The sequence below is a fragment of the Hibiscus syriacus genome, unplaced genomic scaffold (assembly GCF_006381635.1).
Source record: "Hibiscus syriacus cultivar Baekdansim isolate YM2019G1 unplaced genomic scaffold, ASM638163v2 tig00111088_pilon, whole genome shotgun sequence".
Taxonomy (NCBI): Eukaryota; Viridiplantae; Streptophyta; class Magnoliopsida; order Malvales; family Malvaceae; genus Hibiscus; species Hibiscus syriacus.
The window spans coordinates 748003-759028 of NW_024062978.1; the positions used below are offsets into that span (position 1 = coordinate 748003).

General features: G+C 33.1%; 2 protein-coding genes and 1 long non-coding RNA gene across 3 annotated transcripts; all 3 read left to right on the forward strand.

The window, feature by feature from the left end:
* Window positions 1–1115: 1115 nt before the first annotated feature.
* Window positions 1116–6039, forward strand: LOC120152260 (OVARIAN TUMOR DOMAIN-containing deubiquitinating enzyme 11-like). Its single transcript, XM_039164518.1, has 10 exons — window positions 1116–1322; window positions 1840–2008; window positions 2807–2880; window positions 3786–3840; window positions 4040–4114; window positions 4732–4805; window positions 4919–4967; window positions 5376–5460; window positions 5686–5742; window positions 5861–6039. The coding sequence occupies exons 2-10, from the start codon at window positions 1841–1843 to the stop codon at window positions 5902–5904; spliced, it is 681 nt and encodes a 226-aa protein (XP_039020449.1). The 5' UTR covers window positions 1116–1322; window position 1840; the 3' UTR covers window positions 5905–6039.
* On the forward strand, window positions 2060–2683 carry LOC120152261. The gene is made up of 2 exons (XR_005518664.1): window positions 2060–2094; window positions 2371–2683. It is a non-coding gene; the product is annotated as an uncharacterized LOC120152261 (long non-coding RNA).
* A 1198-nt stretch (window positions 6040–7237) lies between the features above and the next one.
* On the forward strand, window positions 7238–9452 carry LOC120152179 (uncharacterized protein C9orf85 homolog). The gene is made up of 7 exons (XM_039164450.1): window positions 7238–7405; window positions 7482–7603; window positions 7684–7736; window positions 7868–7931; window positions 8038–8080; window positions 8161–8208; window positions 8969–9452. The coding sequence occupies exons 1-7, from the start codon at window positions 7325–7327 to the stop codon at window positions 9239–9241; spliced, it is 684 nt and encodes a 227-aa protein (XP_039020381.1). The 5' UTR covers window positions 7238–7324; the 3' UTR covers window positions 9242–9452.
* The last annotated feature ends 1574 nt before the right edge of the window (window positions 9453–11026 follow it).

Below are 11026 nucleotides of genomic sequence, written 5' to 3' on the forward strand. Positions count from 1 at the left end.
CCCTCTAACTCAGAAAATAAGCCCAATGTGACCCTTTAACTAATTTTTTTCGTCGTTGACCGTTATAGTGTTGATGTGACAGTTTACGGTTCTAGCGTGACAATCTGTGATGGTTGATAAAGTGAGGGATAACATGGAAGATGAGTTAAATTGATAACTCAAACATGACAGATGGATTGTCATGTTAGTATCGTGGTCTGGCACATCAACACCGTGAACTATCACGTCAGCACTGCAATAGTTAAACGACGAAAAACGTTGGTCAAGGGGCTACATTGAGAGGAAAAAAATAATACGATGACCACATTGGTTTTTTCTCTCAAAAGTATAAGGACCTCGAATGTCTTTTTGCCTTTTCTAAATTATACTAAAGTTACATTTTTTATGATTCGTTGTTAAAAAATTAATGGTGATACTGACGTGTTAAACATAAGATAATGATACGTCTTCATTAAACAAATTGTCGTGTGTATAATTTTATTTATTTTTAATTATGAGGGATCAAAATATAATTTTAAATAGTTAGAATATCAAAAGAGAACTAGAAGAATAATTAGATGACCAAATACAAAAGTTACCCTTAATCATATATATCTCGAAGAAGAAACCTGCAAAAGAGTGTGATGAGAGCGTGCGGGGAAGGAGATGGAAGCCCGAAAGCAAAGTGAAACTATATTTAATTACATAATAGTATTTAGGGTTATTTACGCATTTAGTATCTAAATTATCAATTTTGATTGTTTAACTACCTTAGACTTTTAATTTTTTTAAATCATACATAAAATTTAGTTATTGTTTCATTTTAGTGTCTCACTTTTAAAATTTTTAGTTTTTGTTTCATTTTAGTATCTCGTTTAAAATTTTAAATTTTGAAAAGATTGAAAGTTTAATACTAAAACAGACCAAAACTGATATTTTAAATTCTAAACGCATTAAACTTTTAACGATGTAAATAAAAAATAAATATTATATTTAATTTTTAAAAATTATAAATATCGTATTAAAACATACTAAAACAAATAATTTAATTATTAAATACGTAATTTTACCTTTTTACTCGAATATCTTCTCCTTGTATTGTCTTTTCTTAAGTTTTAACTTCACATTGACTTTGCTGTAATAGTAACAGTAAAAAATCAGACATTTTTTCGTACAAGTGTTTTGACCGTTTCGTTCTTTTTCTTTTGGTATTGTGATTCCACAATTATTTCAAGAAGCAAAACTTGATACGATTATAGAACTTTTCAGCTTCAGCTTAGAAGATCAACAAACTATCGAATCACTTCAACAGATTCTCCAAGTTCTTCAGTTTTTAAATCTGGGTATTCTCGGTTTCCAATCTGTTCCCTTTTTTTGGGTTTTATGGCTATTTGCTCCTGTTTTACTTGGATCACTTGTCGTCTGCTTGCTTGAAAAGATGATAACTATAGGAAATTCATCGTTAATTTGGAACTGCTTTTGTTTAAAATAGGCTTCTCTCAATCCTGCTCAGCTAAGAGTTAGTTATAAGCATCAGTTACACGATCCTACCGACAGCTTTGATAGGAACCGTATTTTGTCTTTCATTTTCTGGGCTTTTTATGTTATGGGTATTTCTAACATACCCATGGAACATTTGGATAGCTTGGATTTTTTTTTTGAAGTCATTCTTTTAGGGATTTAATTTCTACTTTTGATGATTTGCTGTTGAGCCTTTTTTGGGTCATGAATGATTGTTAGTTTTTGAATGATGTTCTCTTGCTTGATTTGGATGCTTGCCAACCTTTTCAAATCGGTATGATCGATGGCTTAATTCTTGCTATCCTATGTTTTATTGGCTGAATGTTATTATTGAGACAGAATGAGTGAAGGCTTTGGTAACGCAAGTGCGAGTTCCAGCTCGAGTTTGAATAGCAGTTTCCATGATACAGAGGATGATCAAGCCATAGCAACCATCTTAGCAGAAGAGGAGAACTTGCACGACAATAGCAAGCTTGGGAAAAGGCTTTCTCATCTGGATTCCATTCCGGTATAACCATTTTTAACTCTTCTTCGTTGGTTGGTCGCTTCGTTGAAGAAGTATGTCAAATTATACCACATGGAATGGCCATAATAGTTTTGGACATAAAAGGCATTATTTTTTTACGCTATTTCATTCCTCAAGGACTATGCTCTACTGAGTGACATGCTATACTACGACAGGTGCCAATGGTTATTGACAAATTGGACATATTTACATGTGTTATTTTCATCACTTATGAGACCCTAGCATTATTTATTTATTTCTTGTTATCAATTCAATAACTTCATTCTAAACTTTTCTTTTCCCATTATGGCGTGTTTTCCTAGTTAACGAGTTGTATGCATTATTGTGGCATAATTGAAGCAGAGGTTTTTATGGCATGATATAGATTGGTAAAAACATGTTCTTCGTACTTTTTTTTGGTACAAGTGCCGCATAACTCTTATGGGATGATCTTTTTTTAACTTCTCATATTAAATGTATATTTGTTATGGAACACACTTTACATTTGTTGGCATTTCAGGAGTATTACTAAGAAGTGTAATAATGTCCTTTTTTTCTTTTAACATTTCTTACCGTAGATATAGGAGTCTACCAAAGAGTAATTTAGTGTCCTATTTTTACTTTTTTTTGTCTCTCTTGCACTTGATTAGGAAATTGTGAATTCAATTTAATATGGTTCAAAACACTTTACTGCCTCTTTTTGCTCCTATGTTTAATGATTATTTCAATGTCTGTGACTCTGTTCTCGCCTGTACATTCTATTTGGCTGATGATTTGTTGACATGATCATTTTGTTGGCAGCACACTCCTCGTGTCATTGGGGAAATACCTGATGTGAATGACGCAACCTTAGATCATGAACGACTTTCTGAAAGGTTGCGATCTTGACATACACACTATATCAATTTTGCATCGATTGTTTCATCTTAAGTTGTTCGCTACTTGTAGTCAGCTCCCGTTTAGGCTTTTACAAAACAAAAGTGGTTTGGACTTCATTTTAGGGTTTAATTCTGTGGTTGCTACAATGTTATATTTGTCTGTTTCTTTTGAAAAACTTCATGGTCTCTTTCCGTTTTGCTGAAAGGTTTCTTGAATTCTGTTCCTTGTTGGCTTTAAGTTAAAAAAACATTTTGGACTTGTATTGTTAATAATTTTGTGCATTAAATGAATCCTACACGGTTAGAACAATTCCGTTCTTATTGGGTTGGTGTTCATTAATTTTGTGGTTAGCAAGAGTTGAAGCATGATCTGTTGCTCGGACTCGGCATATTCGGTGAAGTACCCATGCCGTCATGAATTGAAACAGATAAGGTAATTGGATATGGCTAGGATTATCTGGACTTGTCTGGGGAAATAACAAAATAAGATGGAAGAAAGAGAATGAAACCAACATGAGAGGTAAGAATGGAGAAACATCGAAATGCAAATAAGAAAAAGGAGAGAAAATAATTAATTTTTTGGGGTTTGGAAGTTGCATTCAAAAGAAAAATTCTCAGTTCAATTGCATGATTATTTTTCATCTTATTTTCTCACCAACATCCGTTTTGATTCTTTTGTAAATTTGCTTCATTTTGCTTGGGTTTTGTTAGTTATAAGGACACCCGACTCTCGTACCCAAGTCCTGGCAACATAGCAAATATGACATAAAAGATAGACATGCACCCTAACATGATGGTTGCAGATTTTGCATTTGATATCCGCCCTGTCATACCCTACATTTCAGATATCCATTTAAATTGGTTTGCTTTTATTTGTTATGATGGTTCTTCCCCTTGTTCAGGCTAGCTACATATGGCTTAGCTGAATTGCAAATCGAGGGTGATGGAAATTGCCAGGTCTTTCTTTCGGTTCTATCCTATGATTTGTCTTTTATATACAATCACCCTTTATACCCACATTTCCGTATAAAGGTGCACATATATGCAACAATGAGATTTTAATATTAGTCACTGGTTCTTTGCATTATTACTGTTTTCTTTGTCAACATCTGCTGTTTGCTTTATAAATCTCCCATGATGGTATGTTTTTGGATAGTTTCGAGCACTAGCGGATCAGCTGTTCCGCAATCCAGACTACCAAAAACGTGTTAGAAGGCAGATTGTCAAGCAGGTAATGCTGCTCACAAATGCAAACATCTCCTTGCAGTTTCAGATATTATCCTATTAGATAAATATTAGCTACTGTGACAAAGAAGCCTTCCCTTTTGGAAATACTGACTTGTTATTTCTCCTCGTTAAATAGGCGATTTTATGTCTTTTAGGAATGTTTTCCCTTCTATTGTTTGTGAGATTTATTACATCTCTGTTTATATGAATGAAGGCGAGTGCATTATATAAAAGAAAGAGTACAACTTTGGTGTATGCATTTCCTTACATAGTCTCAGAAATAAAAGCTTTCTTTTACCAACTCAAATCATATGTTACACATAACACATCAATACAAGTTGAAGATCTCAAAGGCTTCCGGGTATATATGTTGATGCCTATGCTCCTACCGAGAGAACAAGAGCATATACTATTTTTGATTATATATAAGGGTTAATTATGCATTTGAAATACTGAACTAGCGAAAATTTTCTATTATGTTATCTAGTTTCATTTAAACTCTATTATAATCTCTATCTCCTAAAGCTAGGCTAGAAAAGCAATAATGGAGATTAAAATAATCATTTTTTTATACTGACTCTCTATTATTCTTTCGGGTTATTTTAATTTCTTATTTATCAGCTAAAGCATTCCAAAAAGTTGTATGAAGGTTATGTTCCAATGAAGTACAAGAGCTACCTGAAGAAGATGAAAAAGTTAGATATTGATTCTTGTTGAATTTCCTCTGGATGAATATAAAAGATTTTCTTAATGATCTAGACTGAGTAAATTACCAACTCATTTAGTGCTATTTTTTCTGTTTCACTAGATCCGGGGAATGGGGAGATCATATCACTCTGCAAGCAGCTGCTGACCGAGTAAGTTGAAATTTCTTCTTTTTGACTCCTTAGAATGACTTCTTGTTACTGCCCTGTAGAAGCTCATTTTTTCCAAGCCATTCTCTATTGTTTGATTCGTCTTAAAATAGCCCAGATCTTCCTCTGTAGTGTTTAATCTGTCTTTCGCCTGAGATAGATACGATAATCCATGCCAATGAAACTCAATGAAAAAGGCCTTTACTTTTATGCTTAGGTTCCATAATCTTACCAAGCAATACTTTGAGATTCTTGCTCGTGATTAACTGAAGTTCATTAAGTTAAGCTCATGCAGAAATGCTTAAACCTTAAAGAGTCCCCTCTGCAATAATAAGCATTTTTTGTTATTCCATCTATTAACTATTTATCAGGAAAGCTTTTGATGTTTGACCTCTTCGGTATCAATTGCAGTTTGGAGCCAAAATTTGTCTAGTCACCTCTTTCCGTGACACTTGCTACATCGAGATAATGCCTAAACAAGAAAGTCCTAGTAGAGGTAGATATTATATAATCCGTCTTGCCTGATTTTTTATACGGTCACTCTTTCAGTTCCATGATAGAAATTTTGTTTCTTATTAACTTTGACTTTTATATCGAGTTCATCGCCGTTTTAGTGGTTTTATTTTGAGCATTGATAATCGCATTCCTAAGCTACCTTAGACAATTTGAACCCCCCAGCAGCTGATGCCTAATCTAAGGTTCTTATTATTGTGTATTTCAGAAGTTTGGCTGAGCTTTTGGAGTGAAGTGCATTACAATTCATTGTATGCAAGTGGAGGTGAGACCCTCCATCGCTTTTTTCTTCTAATGTATTATCTTCCACCCAATTCTTGCTATTTCATTAGCCAGATTAATGAAGTCTCAATCTCTCTCTCTCTCTCTATATATATTTACAGATGTTCCCACTAGAGCACCGAGAAGAAAGCTTTGGCCTTTTTAGGATTTATATATATAATGACAAACTTCCTTGTTTATATTTGTTATATGTGTATTTTCTTTACCTCCATGTTACCTTCAAAGCTAGGGTTTGCTGTTGTAAAACTTCATAACTATTTGATGACACATTTTATTTTGACATGCAAGTAATTACCATTCAGAAAATATATAGAAAGGTTTTGACTGTACAGCCACTTCTACATTTCAATACAATTTTTCTATTTAATTCAAAGACTATTAAATACCAAACAATTAAAAAGGGAAAAAAAAGAGAAGAAAAGAGAGTATATAAAACAAATATTGCTTGGCATACAAGATTAAAGGCAAAGTTTGATCATATAGAACATGTTTGAAGACTTTTTACATTATTACGCCATTAACACATAATTGAGTTTAAGTATTTTTTTTATTATCGATATTGATCAATTAATTCGAAATACATATTATAGGAACGATCATTTTAATTCAATTACTTTATTCATAAGGTCAAGATTTGAACATTTAACTCAAACTAAGATATCACTACATCATTAGAAAATGATCTTTAATAGAACTTATTATTATAATGTTCTAATGACCAATTTATAACTAGTTGTAAATTTAACAATCATTTTATAACTTCTAAAAAATCATTAGTCAAAACAATATTTAAACATAATTTAATTATCTATAATGTATTTTATTAAAGAGTAAAGTACACAAATGATCTCTGGACTATAGGGTACTACTTTATTAAGTCACTTGACTATTAAAAGTTACAAAATAGTCCTTCAACTATAGAGTGTTGTTTTGTTGAGTTGTTTTAATATTAAAAGTTACAAAATGATCTCCTGACTATTTATTATGTTTCAAACTCGTCCTTTTTCATTAAAAAAATCAGTGGTTGTTTAAGATAGACGTTAACATGATTGTTGAGATATGACAGTTATTTAAGATTCTGTGATCAAATTTTATCATATCACAGTTGGCATATTAACATTCAACTTATAATATCATCATTTTTTTTAATGAAAACGGACAAGTTTTGAACATGGTAAATAGTCGGGTGATCATTTTCTAACTTTTAATAGTCGAGAGATTCAACAAAATAACATTCTATAGTCGAAAGACCATTTTGTAACTTTTAGTAGTTGAGTGATTTAATAAATCATTACCCTATAGTTAGGGGACCATTTGTGTAATTTACCCTTTATTAAAATATTTTTATTATAAAATAAAAATTTATTTAAATAAATAAAGAAGATACATTATGATGAGTTTTCGTGTGAAATAGAATGTTATTTATTTATAAATATATATATTCATAGTAAATCCAAAAAAGAAATATAAATAATTTTAATTAGAAAAATGGTCTAGGTTTGATTAACAAATTCCAAAACGTTAGCAAAGGAAGAGTGATTGAGTCGGCAGTCTGCAAGCAAAAGATGAGCAGTCGGCGAGGGCCACCGAAGCACCAAAACAGTTACGCCTGGAAGCCAAACGCCGGTGTTAAAATCAACGAGAAGGTAACAAAATACATCCTTTTAGTTTAATCATATACTTTTTATTTAATATCTAAACATTGCAATTCTTTTCTAATAGGAAGTTGGAGGGAAGCTAAGGCCTTACTCTGAAATAACCGGAGTTTGCCCTCGATGCAGAGAACAAATCGATTGGAAGCGTCGTTACGGTAAATATAAACCCCTAACGGAGCCTGCTAAATGGTAAGTATTTTCTTTAGAAAAATAATGGGTTTTTGTGGGGTTTTATGATATTTATTTTTTGGGTTTGGTGTTTTTTGCAGTCAGCTTTGCACCAAACGTAATGTGCGCCAAGCCTATCATAATCTTTGTTCTGGTTCGTTTCCTCTGCTATTAGTTCTTTTCTTGTCTTGATTCAACAGTTTATAGTCAAATTGAGCTAAATGTATGTCAAGTGTAGTTCTTTTTATGAAGATTGATCAATTGGGTATGGATATTTTGTTTTAGGATGTGCTAAGGAGCAAAAAGTATGTGCAAAGTGTCGATGTCGTGTTGATCAAATAGTTGGGAGGTTTGTTTTTGAATCTTTTGAGGAACTTTTGATTTCACGTTTCCAATACATATTTTATGAGCAGAAGATCTAACATTGAATGTGTTATTGCATTTTGCTCGTACAGGGATTCTGCAGATGTGGAGGAAGAGCAAAAGATGCTTGAAGAGGTTGGTTTGGTGCAATTTTTTCGATGCGTTTTTTTAGATGTTACTTTTGTGTCTATTGATTTTCCTGAATGTTGTTTCAGGCAATTAAAAATGCTCGAGAGAGGGATAGAAGAACATTGTTACGTGCTGTAAGTGTCCAGTTAGACTCTCACATTGCTTTCAGTTTTTTTTTTCATAATTGTGAGTGATTTATGTATGAGTTTCTTGATGTAGGTTGAATTTTTCTAACTTTTAAGTCATGATTGTTGATAAGTTCTAGTGAATCAAGCTCTGTGTTGCTTACACCTCTATGCTAATTTCTTGACGTAACTCGTGAAAGAAAGAGTTAACTAAATGCTTAGAAGTTATATGTCTTTCTGGAATTGAATTTCCATTGATTGAGATATTATGGTTATTTTTGGCAAGACCCAGTGGCGCGCAGCGTGCTGGTATTTGAACCTTAGACCCACAACTGATATTGGCTGTTACCTACTTCATAAAAAAAAGATATATCCTTGTTAAATAAACAATTCAGTCTTGCATGATAAGGCATGCAACTTTCTTCTTCTGCCTCTCATGATTCAGTCCATTGTTTTTGTTCAAGTAAAAAAAGTAATATGCAAAATGTGCCTTCAATATACCTCTGCATTGGCAAGTTTAGTACTTGTTGAGATCTAAAAATTTAAACATCTTTTCTGTTCTTGTTAATTGTTTCTTAGCCGAGCATGATATATGTGCTTGAAGTTATTCTTGATATATCAACGTTGTCAATGAATTCGGTATCTGGTAACTACTAATATGGATACTTTTCGCTTTGGCAAAGTAAATTACTTTATTACGATCTTGTGTTATTCTCTGGTAATTTATTCTTCCAAATGCCTTAATGGCCACTACCTTTTCTTGTAACAGATGAATAAAAGTAGCTCTAAAAATTCATCAAAAAACACAGCTAACAAAGAAAATGGTAGGGTGGGTGAAATTTTCCCTTCTACATCGCTTGAGGAATATGCCAAGCTTGGTAGAAAAGATGATCAATATGACTCCAAGAATGATTGCATTGGTGACCACAATGATGATGAAAATGATGATCAAGATGACAACGAAAATGATGGTCACGATGATGATGAAATTGAAGATGGTGAGGATGATGACGACAATGAAGAACCGAGTGTGAGCCGATGAATAACTGGGGAGAAGGAATCTGCGCATACATCAGAATCTCTAATATTATCTATTGACCTTTGCTCCAAGCCGGTTTCATCTCGGCTATCACTATACTAGCAGGTTCTGTGTTAAGATGCCCTTTTGATTTCAACGAGTTCTTACAATTTTCTCATAAGATATGTAAACTTACTAGAATGTAATTGATTGTGACGATACTGCTTGCATTTTCTCTCCTTTATCCATTAGAACTTCCTAGCTAAAGATGTTACTTGGTAATTCATGTGGCATGGATCTGCCTTGGTCCTTAATCTTTTACTTTTTAAATTTTGAACTTATTTATTATTAATAACGTGATCAGAATGTAAAATTTTAGTTAATGCTATAATGATGGAATGACTTCTTTGTTACAAACCAATAATAGAGTGATTGAATTATAATTTTTCTAAGTACAGTAACCTAATTTAAACTATTCATTATTAAGTGATCTCTAGTATAATTTAATCAAATCTTTTTTTAAGGCTTAAATATAAAATAAGTCAAATTATATCATTTTTCATGAGTTAGTCCCTAAATTATTTTTTGAATCATCCCATATACAGCGATAAGTAAGTTCATTCGATCTCGGTCACTTTTTCTTTTCTTATTTTTCATGCTTTTTGCATCTTATCTAGAGTCCAACGGTAGTTTACATCGAACACATCTCTGCGCAACTTTGCAGCAAATGTTACATGTTCTATTATTTTAGAAGGTGCATAAAGGGTAACTTTTGTTGAATCAACAGATGATACTGCCATGCTATGGGGTGTTAAATTTTACAACGATTTGCTTTCACAAGCCGGTACGCTCGGTAATGTGCTGTCGGAGCTACTTTTCTGTAAGGATAAAGCAACTTTTACTTTCGAGAAGGGTTGGGCTTTCCCGAGAAGAATCTACTTCAATGGAGACAATTGTGTTATGCCCCCTCCCGATGCCTATCCCTGGTTGCCTAACGCCAGTTCCCACCAGTTTATCTCCACACTGTGTCTGTTGACAACTCTCGCGGCTGCAGTGGCATTTTTATTCAGATACGCATAAAGTTCAACCATTTTTTATACAGCAAAATCCGGTACGCTACAAATTTTCGATGGAATCGGTTCAAGTGTAGAACCGAGAACGCACGGCTTGCACGGTGAGAAGTTCTCATATGTGTTGTTGTGTGATGCTAGGCAGTTCAAGCGAGTCGATGTGCAGTTGTTCCATTTTAACGTATGGGTCAGCGTATTCAATATGATTTGATCACCTGTGCTGTTGTATGGATGTTCATGTCTGTATTTAAACCGGTAACCATCTTGATGGTAGAATTCTCGCCATATTTTATGAAATACGACTGTTCTCAAAATTAGTCGATTCATTTATGTCCTCAACTATAATCTATCACCATTAAAATACTGAAACACACATGGGGCTAGCCAGCTCCCATGTGCAATAATACACACACAAGGTTTTCTCTAATTAAAAAGGACAGTAATTGGTACTCCTAGCAAATATGTCTTTACATGCATCAACTTAGACTAATAGTAGCTCGTTCTTTTTGTTTTTCAAATAATGTTTAGGATCATTTTATATACTATCATATCCAATAAGATGCAAAACTTTGTTGTCGTGATCAAAAAGTAATGTACACGATTATGCTCTCCAATTTCAATGGAATATAAATTATAGGAATGACATGCATTATATTGATTAATGATGATCACATGAACCAACTAATTGCTTTGGAGCACCATGAGGGCTATTCCATGATGCATTGTATGAAAGATGGGC